We start from the raw sequence: 22,688 nt of genomic DNA on the forward strand, positions 1-22,688 counted from the left end.
ATATATATATATATTACAATAAGATTCAAATTTGGTTTGAAAAATTGCATAGTTAATTCCAATAACCTCTTATACCAGCTTGGCAATTAACACATTTCTAGAAAAAATTAAGTATCTCAACTCAATTTATTATAATATATCCATGTTCGAGTTCTCATCACCTTCTAAATATCTTCATTTGTTACCAGACTTCATTGAATTTGGAGTCAAATTGAATTAGAAAAAGTAATTTCTTTTTTAAAGCTGCCAATAGGCTAGCTTAAAAAAGGGTTTTTTAATCACAGAAGTATTAAATGACCAATGTAGAAAAATTGAGGGATATAAGAAAATTTCAAATCGACAGTCTTGACATAATTATTGCTAATATTTTTATATTGATCATATCATTTTTATTTTCCCTTAGGAATATATGAGTGTAAGAATGAATGTATATGTGTATGTAAGATATATATGCTTTATTTTAGACATGATTTGGAAACCATTATATATTATTTTCTACCTTGATTTTTTTATGCAACATTATTCAGCAGCATTTTGTGATGTTGCTAAAGTTTTTTCAAAACCATTTCTGATGGTACCATAATATTAACTATTGAATGAACTATTCATTGAATTAACTATTCTTCCAATTGTTAAGCATTTACTTTCTTTTTTCTCTTGGTAAATATTTCCGAAGGATTTTTCAGAGTTTTACTATCCCTAGCAATTCAGAATACCACTTCGCTGTACTTTCGTGGGGAGTGAACATTTGAATTGTAAATTTTTGTCAACCTGACAAGTGAATAATGAGGTTTAATTTGCATTGTTTTGATCAGTGAAGTAAATTTTTTGGAAAAGGTTTATTTTATTCTCATTCGAGAGAGAGAAGGGAAGAGAGAAACATCAGTCACAGGTGGGTGGGCCGCCTCCTGCATGCATGCACCCCAGCCAGGAATCCAGCCCGCCACCTGGGAATGTGCCCTGACCGGGAACCCAACCGGGAACCTTTCAGTTACTGGAGGACGGCTCCAACCAGCTGAGCCATGCCATCCTGGGCATTGATGCCAATTTTTTAATGTTTTAATCATTTGCATTGATTCCAAGGATCATTCATGACTTTAACTGAGGCCAGATGTACTTTTAAAAATTTGTAAGAATGCCTATTGGAAAACGTGTTCATCTAGTGCATATAGTTGCATTTTTCAAAATTAGGCTTTTGAGATAATTGTGGTATCACAGTCAGTTGTAAAAAAATAATAGAGAGAAACCACATGTACTCTTTACCCTGTTTTCCCCAACGTGACAAACTATATTGAAAACTATAGCGCAGTATCACAAACAGGATATTGACACTGAGTCAACCAAGATACAGGTTTTCCACCGTCACAAAGATCCAGCCCCATTCCTGGATCCTTTTCCTACAACGTCGTCATTTCTGGGATTCCCCGGTTGGGTCAAGGTCCAACCAAACAAATATCAACACCCCGGAACGGAGCAGGTCCCAGATTGGTGGCTGCCCAACCAGAAGCTGTCGGAAATGACGTCAGACAAGTTGCCGGAGGAGGCGGGACCACCGTGGGAGAACTCCTATCCGAACCCTGTGAGGCTGGAGGCGTGGCTGAAGCAGCAGCGAGAGGCCGTGCCCCGCACTCGAGGGCGTAGCCTGGACGTTCTGGGAGTGGCCTGGGGCCGCTGGGGGCGGGGCCTGGCAACCTTTGGCAGCGAGGGCGGCCCGCTCGCTGGGCTGAAGCGCGCGCGGCGCCATGCGGACGGCCCGCGGGGCGAGAGGCCGCATCCCGGCGCTCCGTCCTCGAGCGGCCACCACCGAGATACCACGGGCATAGTCACCGCCTTTGTTCCAGCCGCGCCCCCCACGCCGCCTGGCCTGGCAGTCCCGCCGTGGGTCCCGGCGCTCGTCGGCTCGCGCGGCGCGGATGCGGCTGTGGGCCGGGCCTGGAGCGGGCGGCCGTGATGGGCAACTGCTGCTGGACACAGTGCTTCGGGTGGCTCCGCAGGGACGCAGGGCGGCTGCCGCGCGGCGGAGGGTAAGCCGAGCCCTCGCCTCCGCCGCGGGATGGGGGACCGGCTGCTGCCGTGTGGCCTCGCGGGCGTCAGAGCCGGGGCCGGGGAGGTGCTGGGCGAGGCGCCCCCGCGCCTGTCTAGCCAGCCGCCCGATGGGCGCGTCCCCTTGGTGAGGCCTCCAGGGTGGGCGCGGGACTGGCCCCCCGCAGCCCAGGACACGCCCTGGGGGAGCGCCCCTGCGTCCTCCGCCCCGGCGCAGCGATGACACTGGCTGGCCGCGTGGGCGCCGCAGAGGGCTCTGGGGTGCAGCCGCCTGAGTGCGGCGGAGCGACGCCGCGTCCGAGGACTTGGCCTCGGGGGTCTCCGCGGTCGTTCGGCTTCTCGGTGCCCGTAGCGGAGGCCGTGCGCAGCCTTTGCATGTGAATTTTTTGGAACTTGGAGAGGCCCGGAGCTCTGTAACCCCAGGAAAGCCCGTCCGTACAGTACCGAATGTCACCATTAGTCAGTTATGTCCTTTTTATTTTACAGGGTGTGGAAAAGGTTAGAACAAAGTCCATGGGAATTAGCTTTGTCATTGTTAATAAATATATCCCAGGAATTCACACTTAGAATTCAAAATATGCCAAGCCACTTTGTGTGAGAAATAAGGCCTTTTCAGTTTCTAGAACAGAACACGAAGTTACCAGATCTGGCCCATTTAACCAACATTATTAGGTCATAAGGTTGTTCAGCATAAGCAAATGGAAGCCAAATGGTGTATAACTTGGATCCTGGGCCCCTGTAGTCATCAGGCACAGCTCCGGGGCTTCCCTGTGTCCCTCAATGGGAAGGCGTATCACTGGATCCGTGAGTAACTGTCCGCAGGGAGGAACCGTAATGTTGCATCTGTGCCCTTCTGCTTGTGCACAGAAGTCCTTCAACAAACAAGCCTTTTGATTTTGAGGCAACGAGAGTTTGTGGGGTGTGGACATGGTCATCTAGAATCATATGATGCTCCCTGGATGGGAGCTCGTCCAGATACAACACCAAGATGCCATTGGATCCCTGGTCAAGGTATACATGAGAATTGACCAATGACTGCATCAATAAGTGGAACAACAAATCGATGTTTCTCTCTCACCCTTGTGGACTTGCTCCAAACTCAATCAATAAAAAAGAAATGAAATATGATGCTGGTATTGATCTGTTTCTTTTAATCCGTAAACATAGGTTTGTACAAGTTCCCTTACTTGAATCTCTGGATAAAATTATTTTACATTCATTTTAATATTATTTTAGGAGTTTCTAGTAAACATGTAGACACAGGTGAATGTATAATTAATTGTTATTTACAGAATAAGGTTAAATTTTACTTTTTTTTTCTACCTGGTAGGGTTTTTTTTTTTTTCAGCTATAGATTGGTAACTAATAGTTCAGCTAAGGGCAAAAAATTTAGGGGTAATCATAAAAACTTGATGTAATTTATATTTGTCTCATAGCTCATGGCTCTTTAATCTGTAGATAGATATTTGGTTGCCATTATTTCTCAGTGCATTACCTTGTACTTTGTCACTGGAGTATCTTGTATCAACAAGTATCAACAACTTGGTTCTTGATTCTTTGTGATTAGCCATTCTTTCCTTGAAACTATGCACTTAACCTCTGCCACACCACTTTTATCTTTAAATTTTTTATAAATGTTATTTATATAGAGAGAAACATCAATTTACCGTTCCATTTATTTATCCATTCAATCAATGATTCTTGTATGTGCCCTGACCGGGGGGTCGAACCAGCAACCTTGGAGAATGCTGATGACTCTAACCAACTGAGCTGCCTGGCCAGGGCCACTTTTATCTTATCTTCCTTGATATTCTTATCCTCTCTGTTAAATTGGCATTTTCCTCTGTCTTTCCTTTGTTTAGTTCCTTCCACATATACCTGTACTCCTGAAGAAATTTCATCCATTACTATGATTTCAACCACCACCACTTCCAAATCTCATGTCTTCTGAGCAGATCTCTTTTACAAAGGCTCATCAGTATATTTGCCTGCTGAAGAGACAAACTTGGACGTGCCAAGTCAGCCTATTTAAACTATCTAAACACACTCCACTGCCTTTGGGGCTGTAACTCACGCTCCAGCGCCTGTCCTTAATGTCACTGGAGCTTGGCTTTCTGCAGCCCACTCAGGATCACACCACCCCGGCTTTGCAGCTTCCTGTACATGCAGCTCCCAAGGCTGGATTGCCCACCTTTCTTCCTCTGGGACAGGGTGAAGTGTGGTAGTCACATGTGCAGCATGAGGTCTGCACAGTCTGGTTATATGTAGTTCTGCTTTGGGTAAAGCGGGTAATCTCACTTTTTGTTCTTTCATTCAGAAAGGCATGTCCATACACACATTGAGAACAATATTAAAAGAAAAACACTGAGTTTACTGTAATTTTACACTCATTCTGAAACCTTCATATTTCAGCTTTCTTGACAAATGATAACCTTCCAACTGAGAGTAGTATCTACTTTAAACTAGTAAGAGGATAATCTAACCTTATTCTATTGTACCAGCCTAGTCACCTTTTCCCTAGCATTGCTATTGTAGACTTGGCTCCCTGAGCAAGAGTGGGGCCGCATGGGGCAGGGAGGGCCGGTCCGTGAATCAGTGGTCTCCGCCACTCCTTCCCCTGCACACCCTCAGTATCCCCTCTCCTAACAGACTGGGCTCCTTCCTGGCACCTTTATGTGTGGTAGTTCTTTTCCTGTCTCAGGGAACTCTTATCCATAAAGATTACCTTCCTTACGAAGCCTTTTACGACACCCTGAGACAATCCTATCTCCCTGAGGAAATAATATTTTACACAGGTTTAAATTTATATCAGGGATTAACAAACAGTTTTTATAAACGGTCAGATAATTAGGCTTTGCAGGTCAGAAAGTCTCTGTTGCAGCTACTCAAGGTTGCATGCTTTAGCACCAGAGCAGCCAAGACAGTATTCAAGTAAATGAATGTGACTGTTCTGATAAGATTTGATTTACAGAAATGGGCGTTGGGCCAGGTTTGGGCCATGGACTATGGTTCACTGCCTCCTAGTCTACATCGTGATTCGGGGAGTATGTTTTATCTCTCTCTCCATGTAAAGTCCAGGTGGCTTTAGGGAACTTTAGACTGTTAAGAAAGAAGGAAAATCCAGTTATTTTCTTAAAATCATTGTTCTTGCAGTGTTGTTGGTTCAGCTCAGCTATCATCATAACTAATGTACTTGAATATTCACGCAAGGGGAGGTTTCTGTCCAAGAATCCTGACACATTAGGAGCCCTCAGGTGGAAGAAACACCAGTCACTTCAGCTCTGCGGTGACCCCGCCTCCCCGGCAGAAAGGAGCCAGGATCAAAACGACTTCTGACCAGAGCGCGAGAAGAAAGTGGCAAAGCAGGACCGCGTCTCAGGAAGACAGAAATCACGGCTGCAGAAGAAACGCACAACTTCAACACAGACAATGAGGATGCCAAACTGTTAAAGCCTGTGCTGACCTTGCTTCCGTCCTCAGTTCAAGTGCAGACGGCAGCCAAGGCGTCAGGAGCAGGCTGAGACTCGGAAGGGCAGTAGTGGGGGAATCAGGAGAGGTCACCAGGAGCTCAGATGTGTCCTTAGAGACCCAGGCTGGGACTGCCCACCCCTCCTCTTCCCACTCACTACACGCGGATGTGAATCAGACAGTGAAGAAGGCTGATGGGAAACACATTCACTTACAATAGGGTGTTGGAAACCCAGGACCCCCCCAAAAATAAGATTCACTCCTTGAAAGAAGCCACAGGCTGAGTCTCCTGGGCTGAGTGGGGCTATGAGGACAGGACTCTGGGTATGTCACCCGTTCATGGGGTCGCCTGGAATAGGCCATCTGAGCGGCACAGGGCACATGGGGGGTGGGGGGTGAGGAGTTCTTTCCATCAATTTTGGCAGCTGTAACAGAAGCCACATGATAAGTGAAAGTCACAGTCTCTTAGCCCTTCCCATAGTGAAGCAGTCTGAGTGGTTTGTCCCGGACTGACGCACACTGAGTACAGTGGGGACCTGTCTACAGAGCAGACATAACAAAGATGCTTATTTGACTTCATGTAAGTTTTACTGCTAGGAGCAGAAGAGAATGATTATTTTTTTTAAGTGTCAGCTTCTTTGAGGTATAATTGAGAAAAACTATACATCATGCAGGGAAAGATTAAAATTAAAGGCATTACTCGGCCCCCGAGAGAAACATTACTGTAACAGACTATGTGGTTGATGTGTGTATATGTGACTATTTCCAAGCGTGGGCTTGGGAAGAGAAGCAGCAGCACCTAGCTTTGGGTAAACATGGCCCCACCGTCCAGAGACCATCACTGTGGGCATATTGGCATTAATCCTTTTAGATTTCTGTCATTTTGCATATGTTTAACAAAAGTCGGAAGATACTCTTATCATAAGCATTTAGTACATCAGTATTTTAACAAGGTAGTTTTCTTGATACGGCAAAAACAATGAGATACATTTTCATATTTACCTGTATTCTGTTTTATGTAGTAAATATAGTAAATTAACTTATTACAGATTTAGTAAATATTAGTACCAACAGGAAAATATTGTTTGACTAAACACTTAAACTCATAACTAGGTCTAACAGTCTGGAGTATTTATATTCTTAGGTAAATTTGCTGGTTTATTTTTATAAATATAAGGTACCTAGTATGTTAAAGAACTTAAGGTGCTGCCCTGGCTGGTGTAGCTCAGTGGATTGAATGCGGGCCTGCGAACCAAAGGATTGATGTTCAATTCCCAGTCAGGGCACATGCCTGGGTTGCAGGCCAGTTCCCAGCAGGGGACACACGAGAGGCAACCATACACTGATATTTCTCTTCCTCTCTGCTTCCCTTCCCCTGTAAGATAAATAAATGAAATCTTTAAAAAGAAGAATTTAAGGTGCAGTTGAGAAAATGTTTTTATTCCATTATATCAATGCAGTTTTAGGATTATATTTGATTTTAAAGTTGTTTATCTGTTTTTCTTCCCAGATCCAAATATTTTAGAACATGCTCAAGAGGTGAGCATTTAACTATAGAGGTGAGTACAGTCACGGATCTGATCGGATGCAAATGCCTTTGGGGGGCTTTTTTCAACTGAGGGAGAAGGACCGAGACCTGAATTTCGTGTGGACTATGTATTTCTGTGTTATTGGTGCTAATGAAGAGGAAAGAATTGAAGTGCTGGTGGAAGGGGGACTAGGGAGAAGTTGGCAGAATATCTAGGTTCTGAAAATAAAAACCAGAAATTAGTTTTTTAAAAAATCACAAACCAATATAAAGAATAAGTTCAAGATCATAATTTTAAACAATTTTAAGTAATCCCTTTAGGTTCCTATGTTTTCTGAACCTTTCATTGTTTTCTTGATCTTGAGACAACAAAGAAAGGGCCAAGAAAACAAGAAAACCCTTTTTGCTTTCAAGTGATTATTTATGAAATTATATTTAAAATTCAAATATATACATATATTTAGATTTTATTTATTTATCTTTGAGAGGGGAAGGGAAGGAGAGGAGAGAAACATCAATGTGTGGTTGCCTTTCGTGCGCCCCCTGCTGGGAACTGGCCTGCAACCCAGGCATATGCCCTGACTGGGAATTGAACTGCGATCGTGTGGTTCGCAGGCCTCGATCCACTGAGCTATGCCAGCCAGGGCTAAAGTTCAAATATTTTAATAGTAATGACCTTCATTAGGTAATTTTACATACTATTCATCACATTATGATCAAATTGTTTGCGTTCCTATCTCTAGAAAGACACAGTGCTACCATTTAGTAGATTTTCCATAAATAGCTACATGAATGACTAGAAAAATAGAAATGTTATAAGAGAAATTCTTGTTTAGATATCTTTTTCAGTCCCAGTTTTTAAAGTAATTTTCCTTCTTACAAAATTAAATTATTCTGAATTCAAGTGGAAAATTCTAGCAGTGTGGGTTTAAACACCTGTATGAAATACTTGATTCAGGGGAAAGTTTTATTTATCAGTTTCTGATTTATGTGGGAACTTGCTGTAATTCTCCTTTTTGTTTTTCATGTAAAGTCATAAATCAAAGATAGCTTGTCTTGGCTCTCTTCTAGGACTGTTAAATATACATCAAATGAAATGGTGTATAAAAAGAGACTGAAAGTATCCTACAAATATGGAGACACATGATTTTTTTAGGTGAAAATGTGGCATCGTTGTTTGTGGGACGGGCATCTTAGACCTTTCTCCTAACACTTGCTTTCTTGTCTTTCAGTTTGAGAATCTGGTAGAAAGTGATGAAGTAAGTATTTCTGCAGTGTGTACAATTCACATTGTTTTCTTTACTCATCTAATTAGTTCTAACAGTTAATTAGTTTTTAAATAGCATTTACTTCATCTTCTTTCAGTTTAGAATTTTATCTTTTGAGTTTATTTTTACTGTTTAGTTCTTTATTTTCTTCTTTCACTAATTTGTTTTAGCAAATAATTCAGAATTACTTATAATTATAGTTCTACTGTAAAACATATATTTGTAATTTAATTTATATATAGTTCTGTATGTCAGTTACGTATATTATACATATCAGCTATATAAAGCAGATTTTAAAAGCATTCTGTAGAACCCAAGGAGCTTTAAAAAGGGATATTTCTAACCTCGTGCCATTAGGTAGGTAAAATTCCTCAACAGTCCAGAGTAGACCTGTTCTTTAACCTTAGTTTTAATGGATTTCTGAGGGTGGAATTTATACACATTCATTGTACTGTCAGTTTCTGATTTTTGTCATTATCTTTTTTAAAAAAGAACCCTCACCTGGGGATATGTCCATTCATTTTTAGCGAGAGGAAGGGAAGGCAGGGGAGAGAAAGAGAGAAGCATGGACTCGTTGCCCCCATGTGCACCCGACCCGGGGATCAGACCCTGGCTTGTCCGGCCGACGCTCAAGCCAGCCCAGCTACCTGGCTGGACCACACTGCTTCTTAAAGGAATTTATGGCTGTGTGTGTTTTCCCGAGGTGCTTTCCTAAGGGGCCTGTTGGGTTAAGTTTTTTTTTTTTTGCTAACCAGTCTCTTCCTCTGGCATGTCATATTTTGGGTTTGGTCTGGTCCAACTGTTGTGTAGTGCTGTTTCCTAGATTCCTTTGGATCATTTAGAATTTTATTTTTACTGTTACTTTGTCATATATTTTAACTGTCAGATGTAAATAGCCTATTTGTATAAGACAGATACATGAACCCAAATCAGTCTTGCAATTAGTTATAGTTTGCCTGGAGGCAAAATACGATAGGTAATTTCATATCCTGTGACAGACAACAAGAACAGTTGATTTTCATTCACCATAGTTAGGTTTTTCGAAGTGACTGTGGTGCTGGAGTGGGGGCTTCCGGAACTCACTCCAAGGGGACAAACAGAATTTGGTTCCCACACGCTCCTGCTCACAGCATCTCCACCTGTTGATCATTATATAAACTTGTTTTATGTTCCCGTTTGACACCTTATTTTGATACATGTTATTGGGTCACTAACTTTGAACTCGCAGCCAACAGCACTGCAACTCAGCCTGAAAAAAGCTTGTCTAACACATGTATTCTCTCCGTAAGAGGAATGCCACAGCTTTCTTGTGCTGAGGGACGTTAAACAGCACCGCAGCACTGCGCATGGGGTAATTTTAAACAGTGAAATCATCAATAAAAACATACAACCGCAAGAAGTGTGGTGTGCATGAAACGGCTTGTAGAAAGAACACAGCACGAGCTGAAGCGGTGTGAAGCACTGCGTGCTGTACCCCTGCCCGGCCACGCAGGCAGCGCCAAGCTCTGCTGCTCCTCGCTGGTCTCCGAGGGACCCTCAGCACGCAGGCGGCGCTGGCTGTGAGGCTGCTAACACACTTTCCCAGGTCGGCGAATTTGCACACACAGAATTCGTGAGCGATGAGGGCACAGAGGACACGTCTGGTACAAGCCTGACCCCGGATGTTCACTGGGTACAGGATAAATATTTGTAGGAAAAATTAAGAAATATCCTGCATTTTGTTTTCACATAATTAAGCTAGATATTAAATAAAATTTCGCCTTTCCAAAATAGTAAAATATTAAAGCTTTTCATTTAAATACACATTAAACTTGTTTACTGTGTTAAAAATAGGTAAGTGCGAATATTTTGATTAAGTAAAATTTGTATTGGCTTACTTGAAATAGAATTCGGCTAATGAAAACGTTTAATTACTTAATTCATTTTTTATACAGGGGGAAAGCCCAGGAAGCAGTCATAGGTAAGGTTTGTCTGTCTGTCTATCTCAGTAACTTCTGCTGGAACCGCAGAAGCTCTCCAAGAACCGGGCTCTGTCGTCGGTTTGCTTTGAACACTTCGAATTTCAGATCCTGATCTTTCTCCTCCTGTGAGACTGAGGCAAATAAATGTGCCTCAAACAATTTAATGTGCATAGTGCCTCGCCGCTTCCCTCGAACCTAAGTTGTTACTAGGTTGTTAATGTGGTTTTTTTGGTTCATAAAAAACCATTTACATTTTCTTTAATTTTTTAACTTTGTCTCCTTTCACTTTCTTATGACATTCTAAAGCTCATTTTACTACTTACAGGTTTTTAAATATCTTTCTGTAGTACCTAGAACCATAGTACTACCTGTGACTGCCTGCGCCAGAATTATTAGAAATGGAGCAGAGGGAACTGCAGTGATTGCTGAGAAAATCGGGGGAAGTGCGTAGAGGGCAGGAAGCACAGGAGCTCTGAGCAGGGGTTTGGCCTGCTGGGGCTCCAGCTCTGTCACGTCCTGGGTGCTGGCTCGGACCTGTCTCCCCCTTATTCCTCTCACATGTATAACCTCTGTGTCGACAAGGTTGCTGTGAGGAGTAAAATTAGTTAATGCACATAAAGCACCAAGAAGAGAGCATGGCACATGCCAAGTCCTGGGTGTGCTGTCGATACTGGACATTTAGTTGCTGGAATCTGGGCTGAAAGGGGATGAAAGAAGGAGCAGTAGCTGGAGGTAGACCTAGGTCAGATGAAGGATTCCTTTCCTTCCCACCGAAGACAGGTGGAAGCAGGTTGAGAGTGGGCTGAGGGTGCCTGCTGGCAGCTGGAGCAGCAGAGTGCTGGGGTGGGGTGAGGACAGACAGCTCCACTGGGAAAGCATCAGGAGTGGGCCTGCAGCAGAGGCCTCCGCAGGCTGAGGATTCTTCTGCCCAGGGGGAGGGCAGACTTTGGTAGGAGGGTGGCAGAGTTCGAAGGACTTGGTGGTGCATGCTCCCCATTTCCCAAAGTGGGGTGAGATTGACTGTACAGAGAACAGTTTGACTAAGGAACTCGGGGACTGTGTGATGATCCTGAGGGTTGGGGTGGGGTGTGAGAGGCACTTGGCCGTGAACAAGGAAGGGTTGTTGCTGGGGGCCAAACGTGCAGGACTCACTCTGACACTTCTCAGGAGAAAGGGTGCATCAGTGGGGGGAGGGAGGCGTTACAGCAGAGGTGCAGGAAGGACGCGTGTCGTGAAAGGTGGCATGGATGCCGTGGCACCTGCACTGGCTGGGGGGACGTGGGCCAGCACGTGGTCGGGATGGGCAGCCTGGGGTGCTTCGTGGTGCACACCGGGGGAGGCGGTCGGAAGGCCGCGGCAGAGCCAGAGCGAAGTGGAGCTGACATTTCTTCAAAAATGGTTGTAGTTGAAAAGTGCTCTGTAACATGTCATCTTACTCAGCTTTCTACCAGAATATAGCAACCGTTAGAATGTCTGCTTTTTACTCTAACGAAGTTATACATCAAATTTGTCGATACATTTTTGTAGTAAAATTTCAGAATTTCACTGCTTTTCTGAGTGTTTTATTGGGACTCAGTCATCAGAAGTTTTCTTTCTTTTTCACCCTCATTTTTCTCTGTAGGCCTCTCACTGAGGAAGAAATTGTTGACTTAAGAGAGAGGCATTATGATTCTATTGCTGAAAAACAGAAAGATCTTGATATGAAAATTCAAAAAGAGGTAAAAGTTTTTTATGTTGCTTTTATATATTATAAAGGGTCTGTTTATAGGGGAAAGTTGTCATTAAATAATATATTGCATACAGAGTCATTGGACCTCTATTTAGACATATACAGATGAAATTATTTAAGAGTTAAAGATTATTTCAGCCTATTATCGTTTGTTTCCATTCAGGTTAAGTAACGTCAGCAGTCATATACAGCCAGCAGTGAAGAGAATGCATTGTCCTCATACCTGTACCTTCGTATTTAAAACCAATTTAAAAAAATTACTGTTTCACAATAAGTGTGTTTTTTTAAAGTCTTTGTTTCAGATAAATTTGTTCTTAGTAAGTGAAGCCAGCACTTCTTATAATCCTAACTGTTGTATTTATTATAATGTATTCACAGAATGGCCTGTAATTATAATAGATGATCTATAACAGCTAATAATATTAGCTTGAAGAAAAATAATTTTGTTCAAAATTGGATGTTCAAGTTTTTAAAAAAATATTTATTTATTTTTAGAGAGAGGAGAAGGGAGTGAGAAAAAGAGGGAGAGAAACATTAACTTGCATTTGCCTCTCACACACCCCATACTGGGGACACGGCCTGCAACCCAGGCATATGCCCTGACTGGGAATTGAACTGGTGACCCTTTTGTTCGCAGGCCAGCACTAAGTCCACTGAGCCACACCAGCCAGGTTGATGCTTAACTTTCATTTGAAATGCAATAGATTATCACTAAAGTAGTTTGCATGCTATTAGAAGGGCAAGAACTTAAATTTGAAAAGTAATTTTTGAACAACTTGATAGTAAGACAATTTGGGAGACGATGAGACATGACCTCTGGAAGCTCGTTTAGTCCACTTTAGTTGATGGTGACTTGATGGGCCATAGGAGGCCCAGAACCCTTCAGCTGGTCAGGTGACAGGTGTTACAATGATTGTTGAGAATTCTGAGAAAGAAGCAGTTTTGTATTTATGCAGATTAGATGCTGCTATTTCATAATTTCCGTTTCTAAACAATTCTGTGATATGATTGAGTTCATTTGAGTTATTTGTAAAAGGAGAAACTGAAATAAGAAATCACAAAAGTTTCAATTCCATTATGCTTTGTAGAGATCAAATTTTTAATCATTTATTTTTTACTTTGTAAATAGGAACATTTAATTTTTAGAGCAGTTAGACAGGTTCTGCTTTTGTTAATCCTTACTGTTTTGTTCATGCACAGTTAGCCTTACAAGAGGAGAAGTTAAGACTAGAAGAAGAAGCTTCATACGCTGCCCAGCGTGAAGCAGCCAGGGCAGCCATGCAGCGAAGGCGCGAGGAGGTGAGGGAGGCCAGCCTCCACCGGCTGCTCGCTCCTGGTGTTCCCGACAGAGCCGAGTCAGCCCTTTCCTGTCCCCTAGAGTCAAGGACTTTCTGTTTGACAAGTGTATTCATGCCTCTATCTTTAGGAATTTTTTTAAAGATTAGAGGGGAAGTGAAGGAGAGAGGGAGAGAAATATCCATGTATAGTTGCCTCTCATGCGTCTCCTGCTGGGAACTGGCCTTGCAGGCATGTGTTCAGACTGGGAATCAAACCGCGATCCCCTGGTCTGCAGGCCGACGCTCAATCCACTGAGCTGCACCAGCCAGGCTGTCTTTAGAAATTTAAAGGCAAATTAGTTGAACTTTTAACAGCTGGAAATAACATCAAATTATATTTTTGATTCTGAATACTCTTTTGCCTTAGATTAGCAGACACTAACTCTTATTTATCCTGAAGATCAGTTTCAGTTTTCTGAAATCCAGTATTCTTTTGGAAAAATAAATGTACTCTTAGAAAAAGGGCAAAAATAGCCTTTGTAAGTTTAATTTGTTCATTTTTCTAAACAAGTCCTTTAATTGCTAGAATTTCTTGTACTTCCCAGAGTCAGGTAAGCTGGGCAGTTTGTCCCACGGGGATCTTGCATATTTCTCACCTTTATTCTTGAGTCTTTGGGAGGTCGGGAGTTGGGTCTTGAGAAATCTTTGGCCCCTTATCAGAGAAGGCAACAGGTTTACGTATCTTTACCCAGTGCTGATGACGTGCAGTGAGCGTGTCACGGTGCCAGACAGCTTTACTAACAGACGTGACAGGGCCCTGGCTAAGTGTCAGGTGTGTTCTCAACAGTTCACAAGTTTCACCTTCTGCGATCCTCATAACAATCCGAGGGGGTGGGTAGTGTGTTGAGCCCCCATTTCATAGACAAGGAGAACGGGGCAGAGAGGCGAGGTGCCTGCTGCAGAGTCTACCACGGGCACAGGGCAGGGCCAGAGTCCCGCGCCACAGCACCCGGTCAGTGGCCCGCTCAGTACCTGCCGACACAGTTGGCCCGTGCGAACTCTCTACTCTCGTGTGAACCAGCGCAGTGCAGATCACGCCACAGTCAGCCGCTGTGACTGGAAGAAACTGAGTAAATCACACTGGAAATCAGGCCGTGTGATTTCCCGTGACCTGTATCTTTTATCTCACTCTCGTGTGTTTCCGCAGAATAATCATATCACACGGGGAATGATTTTTGTTTTAGTAAATTCTGAACAGTGAGAAAGTTAAAAAATTAACTCACCTGCACTAAGAAATAAAAGTACTTTTCTGGTTATAATGTAGACGGCTCCTTTACTGTGATAGGTTCTCTGCTGCTCGCCTTTGAAAGACTGCAGGCATCGCCTGTGCGGCGTTTCTCTGGGTTCTCTGACTCTGCACTTCCCAGACTGAACCGCAACATGAGCACATAAGAGTCTCCACAGCCCGCACACAGGTGCACAGGCCCAGGCCAGCGCCTTTGGCCTTCACTGCCGCGTTTGCTGGGGCATCTCACAGCCTCTGTAATTGGCAAATGGGGAAACAGGGAGTATAGGACGTGCCAGGGACACACAGCTAGTCGCTGTCAGAGCCAGGTCTGCCCAGCCTTCTGGGCCCGACGGCTGCATTCGCCCCAGTGGGAACCTCTGCACTGTCCCAGCCAGTCCCTTCCTGCCCCTCATCCTTCCAGTTACCACTGGTTCCTAGGTGTAATAAGAATGGTAAGTGTGTGTGTGTGTGTGTGTGTGTGTGTGTGTGTGTTTAAAGTTTTTTTTTAAACACTGAGTATTCTGATCACTTAAGGATTATACACTGATAAATTGAGAGAAATTCTACCCATAAATATAACCGTGTAGAAGTGAATGGTGATGAATTTCAGGAAAAAGACTTCAATAGAATAACTTACTAAGTTTTTCTTTTTAAACCACAAAAGAGTACTTTTTTGGCATTGCGCAAATGGTCTGAACCACCACGCTTGTACAGCAGTGACTTTGCTCTGCTTCGTGTTTCCAAAGCAGGGAAGGCCGAGCGCCGGGCCTGGATGCCGCCCCCCCGCCGGTGCCGCGTATGCAAGGTGACTAGCGAACCCCCTTCCCTTCTGGGAGAAAACATTGTGTCTGCATGTCCGTACACACACTCAGGTTTGCGGGTCCCTAAACATGACTGCTTCTCAGAGACACTGTCTTGCAAGAATACTGAGACCACTTGCTTTCTTTATCTTGAAAAATGATCATCCTTTGTTCAAATGGACTCCATGGCATCTTTAAGAGTGGTCACATCTTCCATGCAGAAAATGATGCCGCGCCCCATGGGAAGCCTGGGAGAAGCTGTGCACACCTGCTGCGTGTGTCCTCCGCACTCTTCTCTCACAGTAAAGCACGTGTGCGGTCGTTTTTGGAAGAGTGCTTCCTTACTGAGAAAATCTTCCCATGGTTCATTATCATAAATCGTAAAGTTATACTTGCGGCTGAGCTTTGGAGATCTGACATCAGGATTAACCAAAATCTTATTTTCAATATATTACTAACAGTAAGAAAAGTAAGACCTATTTTTATTGAGCTGTTATATTTATACAGCAATTATGCATTTGGGTGGGATAAACCATCAAGCCAAAAATGTCACATTAAATATGCATTATGTTATATCTACTATGAATATATATAAAAATTACCTCACTTTTAATACAGTTCCGGACCAGAAGACGACTTTGAATCTTGTTTGAGAAATATAAAGTCACAATATGAAGTTTTTCGAGGCAGTAGTAAGTCTTTTAAAATATTCTGTGTGCATTTTAAGTTTTTTTACGTAAATTAAACAGATGGTAATTGGAGGTCCTGGCTCTGTTTCTGTAGAACATCCCCCTTCGGTTCATATTGCCCAGAGGGGTCAGTTAGAAGTCCTTAACTAAACAATATCCTTTTTCCTTTTTCAAAAGGAGTTGGGCCAAAATACAGTCTCAGGCTATTTCTGTAGATTCATATGGGGAGTCAGGGTTTCCATTTTCCATTTCTGACCCCATGTCTCTCCCCAGGAAAAGAAAGGGGAGGTAGGGGAGCCGTGCAAAGTGCATTTATTTTAATTCTTAGAAGCTGACTCATAAGATGAAAATGGCTCTCTCCACATTTGCAAACTCCCAGTGAAAACTCTCAGTAATACCAGCATGGTAGTGGTTCCTCTTGAAAATACAGACCTCTCTTCATTTGTTCTGCCATTTTTTTCTTTTCATTTGTTTTTTGCTCCCTTTGTAATAGACTATTAAGAATAATACCTGGAGTTCATTGTACTTAAAAAGTGATGGTGCATTTACATTTGCATGTCTACTGTGCTGCTAGATGGCAAAATAAAAAATAAACACAAAAGCCCTATGTGTTCTGAACAAAGGCACAAAGGTAGTGGTTTCAGTCATTGTTTCCTGTGACAGCAAAAGGCTGAGTGAGGTTCGGGGAGACAGTTACTGCGGGAAAGGCGGGCGAAGGGAGGGAGGGGTGCACAGCCACGTGCACTGGCATCTGGTGTCTGTTCTAGGACTCTCGTCCGACGCCACCGTTCTGACTCCAAACACAGAAAGCAGTTGTGACTTAATGACCAAAACGAAATCGACCAGTGGGAACGATGACAGCACGTCCATAGATCTGGAGTGGGAAGATGAGGAAGGTATTTTATGTTCTCCATGTACCTGAACTGTTTAATGTACTGTGTTAGTGTATAGATACCAAGTTGGTATTTTACTGTAATTTAAACTGAAATGAATGTAAGACTTAGAAAAGTCAGTATAAACATTTCTTAGATTCTTGTTGTTAGTAGTTATCATTAGTTAATAAGTTATTTAGAAAGTTGCTTAATTTTTAATTCTTTTTAAGATTTAGAGAATTTAATTTCTCATTTTAAGGGTTTTGTAATCCAGCCCATTGATCATCAGTAAGAAGAATTGCTGCCCCCTTGTGGGCAACCTAAAGCCAACGTCAGTTACCTTGGTATCTATAAATAAATTAACAACTTGTTAGTTTTCTTGGCACTACAGAAGCTATAACACAGACTGAATTTGAATTTTACCTGGATATTCTCCTCGATGTCGCAGTTTTGGTCGATTCCTTTATTTCTCTAAGATTCAGTTTGTATACATGAAAAGAATAGTAAGCCTACTTTAAAGGGTGGTTCACTGGTATGTCCTTTCTGCCTGGCACAGAATGGGCAGTTAACAAATATTTGAAGAAATGAAGGCATGAGTGTTGTGAAAATTAAATAAAATTTCTATAAAACACCAAATACAGGGTGTTGTACATAGTAAGTACTCAAAATTATAGCTAAAATGCGGATTTTTTAAAAAGGTCTATTCCACTGAATAAAGTCCAGGTTTTCATGTTAAGAAATAAATAATCCAAAAAGGAAGAACCAATTATAGAATACAGGACTTTAAGAACACTAATAAGCATTAAAGTTTTCATGGGATTTTGAGATGGAATGGACCTTAGATTGCCTCCAGTCAAAGCTATTTGTTTTATCCACGAAGAAGCAGATACAGCAGGGACTTGAATAATTTTACCAAAGATGCATTAACTTAAGTTTTCTTTTCATCTAAATACTTTTTCCCTAATCCTGTACTTATGTTACTGCATATTTGGTTTCCAGTCAGCAGTCACTTCCTGGCCTTTTGGCTAAGATGAAGTGTGGATTCTAGCAGATCTTAAATTGATTTTTATTTTAGCATCTTGTTCCATTTGATCTGAAGCCTTTCAGTTATTTTAATTCCTGATCTTGTCATCCATGCCCTGTACTAATTAGATTTGTAGATAATATAGCTTTGAGGTCATTATTTAAATCCTTAACAGAATTATTAATTAACTAGGCGAGGACAGAGCCCACTAGAAAGTAGTAGGAACCAGCTTCCTTTAGAAATAGTCTTACTCAGTGAAATACAAATCCACAAAATTATATTAGCATGCAGCTCATATTTTTCTTGTCTATAGAAATATCTTGTTCTGCTGGGTTGAGTCCATGATTTTTCACAAGTGACAGACAATACTGATACAGATTTAAGTGTTATTTTGTAACTGTAGGGTTTGATTCTTTAAGGTCAGAAAACAAAATTACTGAATGTGTCTATCGGTATTCTCTTATAATCCCTTTTCTAGTCCTAGATTTTAATTCTATTACTAGTGTTGATCCCACACTTACAAATTTCTATCCTCCTTCCCTCTGCCAATACAATGACTCTTTTTCCTCCAGTTTACTGGCCAAATTTCTGTTCAGAAATAGGTCTAGAATAGTTTCCCTAGAAACGTCTCTGCTCCTTGGCGGTGGCAGAGAATGGGAGGGGCGCGGGCGTGCGAGCCGGGACAGCGAGTGGTGACTTTCTCTTCGTGCTCAGCAACTTCCAGCCTGTAGAGCAGAGCCGAATGACATGCGCATAACACGCGTGGCTCACATAGAGCATTACCGGGAGCCAAGTGCGGGATGCATAGAGGTGCGTGGTGTTGCTGTCATCATTAGAGTTACTCTCACCCCTGGGAAAGGAAACCACCATCTGGTAGGAGAGGGTTTGGCTGGTTCGGGATTTGTCCGTGTAAGACTAAGAGCTGTTTGAGGCCCTCCGCCCACTCTGACTTACGGCTCTTCAGACGTTTCGTCTCATCAGATGGTCATCGTGGCGTCAAAACTGCCCTTGGCTGAGGAGCAGCACCATTTCTGTGTAAGGCGCGCTCTAGGTGACGCGCGTCAATCACCCTTGAGAAGGCCCCATAGTGCTGGCCCTTTAGGTTAATCCGCAAGTCAAGTCTGATTGTTCAGTACAAACTGTACTGTTACGGTGGGAAGTCATTTTTTTACAATATTTTATTTATTTCTAGAGAGTGGGGAAGGGAGGGAGAAAGAGGAGACACCAATGTGTGGTTGCCTCTTGTGCGCCCCCTACTGGGGACCTGGCCCACAACCCAGGCACGTGTCCTGACAGGGAATCAAACCGGGGATGCTTTGGTTCGCAAGCCTGAGCTCAATCCACTGAGCTACACAAGCCAGGGCAAAACTCTTTTAATAAAGCTTTTTAATCTTCACTGAGATTTGTAATACCTTTGCTCCAATAACAGGAATGAATCGAATGCTTCCGGTGAGGGAGCGTTCTAAGACGGAGGAAGACATCCTCCGGGCGGCGCTCCGGGGTCGGGGCCGGACTCCGGGAAGTCATGCTGCGTCAGCCTCTGATGACTCCAACGGGCTGGAGTGGGAGAGCGACTTCGTGGGCGCCGATGTGGACGACAACGGCAATTCCGAATACTCTGGCTTTGTGAACCCTGTCCTAGAACTGTCCGACTCCATCGCAAAGCAGCCCCGTGCAGATCAGCAGAAGCGAGAAGGTGAAGTCCTGTGACCTTGCTCAGGGGTCGGGCCCAGTGTCGAAGGCCCGGCCGGCCGTTCCAGGGAGGCAAGGACTGCGTCGGAGCGCTTCAGAATTAAGTGCAATTCATCACCTGCCTTCTGTTGTCCGAGAACAAGTGAATGGTTCTGTCATGTTAGCATTTGTTTTAACTTCTTTGTAGGATTCTTGTTTAATATTTGTAGATTTTCATTTTTAAAGTAGCTTTAATAGTTTGGCTTAGTGTGTTTTCGTAAGCTTATTTCAGTAGCTATGAAAACGTTGAGGCATTTTGTGTTAATGCTCAGCAGACATGAGAGAGCATGAGGATGGACTGTCAGAGAATAGTGGGTTTTTTCCAACATTATGTATTCCTACCACTGATTTAAATTTGATTGTCTCGTAGTAACCACAGTTAATTTTAGTAGCTGACCTTAAAGAAATGCTCAAGTATCATTTCTTTCTATACTTACTGTGCATCCAAGTATGAGAACATTGATTTAGTCTGAAACAAAGGGTCTGATATGAAAAATAAGCTCTCAGAGTTTGGACTGTTGAAGTTGGTAATCAAAAGTAACACTGAAGAAAATAAATAGGCTTAGGTTTCTCACTTCCTTTTACAGGCACTATAAATGAATACTGACTTTAAGTTTGTTGAGATATTACATTTCTAGGTGTCATTTTTTAAAATTTTGTATTTTCAATGATTGGTCTTAGAAAGATTTTACACAGAACATATTCTTTGTGCATGGTTTGGTAAGAAAGGAAACCTTAAAAGGTAATACGGGTATTTCAAAGTAAATAAAATCCTTTCTGGTGTGAAAGGATCTGTTGATTTTTATTGTTTTCCTTTGCCTTGTAATACAAGGCACATTAATGGGGTAGAACTAAGTATATAAATTATGTAACTACTTTTTGTGATATACAACAAACTCTTCTCTGAAGTTTAGGTATCAATTTAAAAGGCCAAGGACATAAGACACTCCCTAATTGCTTGTCTTGATTTTTTTGAGGATTGATGTGATTTCAGGAAGCAGATTCTCAATTTTTGCCTTTGTGTTCCTTTTTCTTGCAATAGTGGCTGCGCATGTCCCCAGTGGTGTAGAAGGGTCAGGTGTACATAGTGACTTACAGTCCTGGCTGAACTCAAGAAAAACCACGTGGTCCTTTCCACAGCTGAACTGCTAGGCAGTGACACCTATAGTTTCATCTCTTTTTAGCTCATAGAAATAAATGACACTTCAAATATGAAGACATTTTAGATAATGCTATCGTTTATGTCTGTCTTAAACTTTCAGTTGTTACTATGTCATGGGAAATATTTTCAAGGTAATTTGTATTCCCAATGCCTGTGCTATGCTTTTTAAAGTTTGTATACATCAGATGTATATTTTTGGTTTGCCATAAGCTACTATTGTAATTTTTTTGGCATTTTGTTCATAAAGAATTTTTTGAAGGAATGGTAACTTCTCAAGGGTTGTGAATAAACACATTTTTACATTTAAACACTTTATTATTGCTTTATTCCATAAACATACGATAACTCTGACATACATGATTATTTTATTAAATGTGCAATGAAAACAAAAAGGAGATTAATTAGGAAAGCAGGCTGGAACTAAACTTGAGGATATGTGTATTTTAGCAGCTGAGAAAAGGACTTTTTAAAGATTTTATTTTTATAGAGAGGGAAAGGGAGGGAGAGGGAGAGAAGCATCAACGTGTGGTTGCCTCTCACGCGCCCCCTACTGGGGACCTGGCCTGCAACACAGGCCTGTGCTCTGACCGGGAATCGACTGGCGGCCCTTCAGTTTGTGGACAACGCCTAACCCACTGAGCCACACCAGCCAAGGCAGAAACACTTTATATATTTACTAAAAGACGCTATAAATGACACTGATCTATCCAGAGAATACATATCAAAGAATCTGTCTGGTACAGTGATGGGGATGTGTCAGCAAAGACACAGTTTCTGCTCTTTACATTCTGGTGAGAGACAGACAATAACGAGTAAACATGTACATAGAAAGTCATAGAACATCACTAGGAAATATGCAAGATGATAGGATAAAGGGTAGCAAGGGGCCAAAAGACTGGTTTGGGTAAGCCCTGGGAGTCTCCTGTGAGGAGATGCAATTTGAACTGAGATGCTGTTGAGCAGGAGCCGAGCCAGCCCAGCCCAGCCTGGTTAGGGGGCCTGTGAAAAGAGGGGTGAGCACAGGGACCAGCAGGCACAGGGTGAGGCGGGAGCGTTTGGCCTGTTCTGAGCGTGGGAATACCACTCAGGGAGGGTCTCACTCAACATGGACTAGGAGGCCGGCGTGCAGAGTGAGCACGCTGGCCGTCTGGAAAACTTGCTCCAGCTGCCGTGCTGGGGTGGTTGTCAGAGGGCAACCTGTGCTATGGCCGTGAGAATGCGGAGCGGATGAATCTTAGAAGTGGAGCCCACAAGAATGTCTACTGGGTTAGATGTGGGGACGAAAGAAGGGGTGGAGTCAGGTCACAGCAGGTGACCCACCCGAGCTCACTGCACAGGCCCTCACCTCATGGGCCCTCGCCACAGATCTCCCCGCAGTCTGCCAGCTGGGACAAATGAGCAGGTAAGGGGCGCGTTGCAAGTTCACCTCAGCTGCAGCACCTTGTCTCCAACACTCCCCCTCCACCCTCTGAGCAGCTATTACTCAGTGTGACCTGAGGACCCAGGCGGACCCTTGGTTGGAGCTGGAATTGGGAGGTCAGGTTCTTTGGGTGGCTGCTCAGTCTTGTAGCACCTGGGCACTCCTGGTGGCAGGTGTTGGCCTGTGGGGTGGGTGTGGGTGGAGAACACCGCCCCCACATGCTTGAGAGATGGAGCTGCAGGTGTCTGCACGCACAGCGACCACTGGCCACTCTGGCCCTGAACGCAGTCCCGGGACAGTTCTTTACTCAGAGAGTTTCAGAGAGAATGGTCAGAGGTTAGGCTTTGATTTTATTGTGTGCACGGATGTGCTGCAAACATTTTGAATTCATGGAATTTAAAATTCTGGAGTTCATAAAAATCAGTTTA

General features: G+C 43.1%; 1 protein-coding gene across 6 annotated transcripts; it reads left to right on the plus strand.

Annotated features, from left to right (window-relative positions):
* Nucleotides 1–1,682: 1,682 nt before the first annotated feature.
* Nucleotides 1,683–21,132, plus strand: AP1AR (adaptor related protein complex 1 associated regulatory protein). Of its 6 annotated transcripts, none has more exons than XM_037129823.2 (10): nt 1,683–2,024; nt 7,022–7,070; nt 8,272–8,298; nt 10,242–10,267; nt 11,890–11,986; nt 13,198–13,296; nt 15,309–15,367; nt 15,981–16,054; nt 16,819–16,947; nt 19,377–21,132. In XM_037129823.2, exons 1-10 carry the CDS (start codon nt 1,951–1,953, stop codon nt 19,655–19,657), a joined length of 915 nt encoding a protein of 304 aa, XP_036985718.2. In that variant the 5' UTR covers nt 1,683–1,950; the 3' UTR covers nt 19,658–21,132. The 6 variants fall into 6 exon arrangements, with proteins under 6 accessions (XP_036985718.2, XP_053514176.1, XP_036985719.2 ...); XM_053658201.1 differs by having other exon boundaries at nt 16,858–16,947; XM_037129824.2 differs by having other exon boundaries at nt 15,312–15,367.
* Nucleotides 21,133–22,688: the final 1,556 nt, after the last annotated feature.

The sequence above is a fragment of the Artibeus jamaicensis genome, unplaced genomic scaffold, assembly GCF_021234435.1.
Source record: "Artibeus jamaicensis isolate MK-2021 breed Jamaican fruit bat unplaced genomic scaffold, CSHL_Jam_final scaffold_537, whole genome shotgun sequence".
In the NCBI taxonomy this organism is placed as follows: domain Eukaryota; kingdom Metazoa; phylum Chordata; class Mammalia; order Chiroptera; family Phyllostomidae; genus Artibeus; species Artibeus jamaicensis.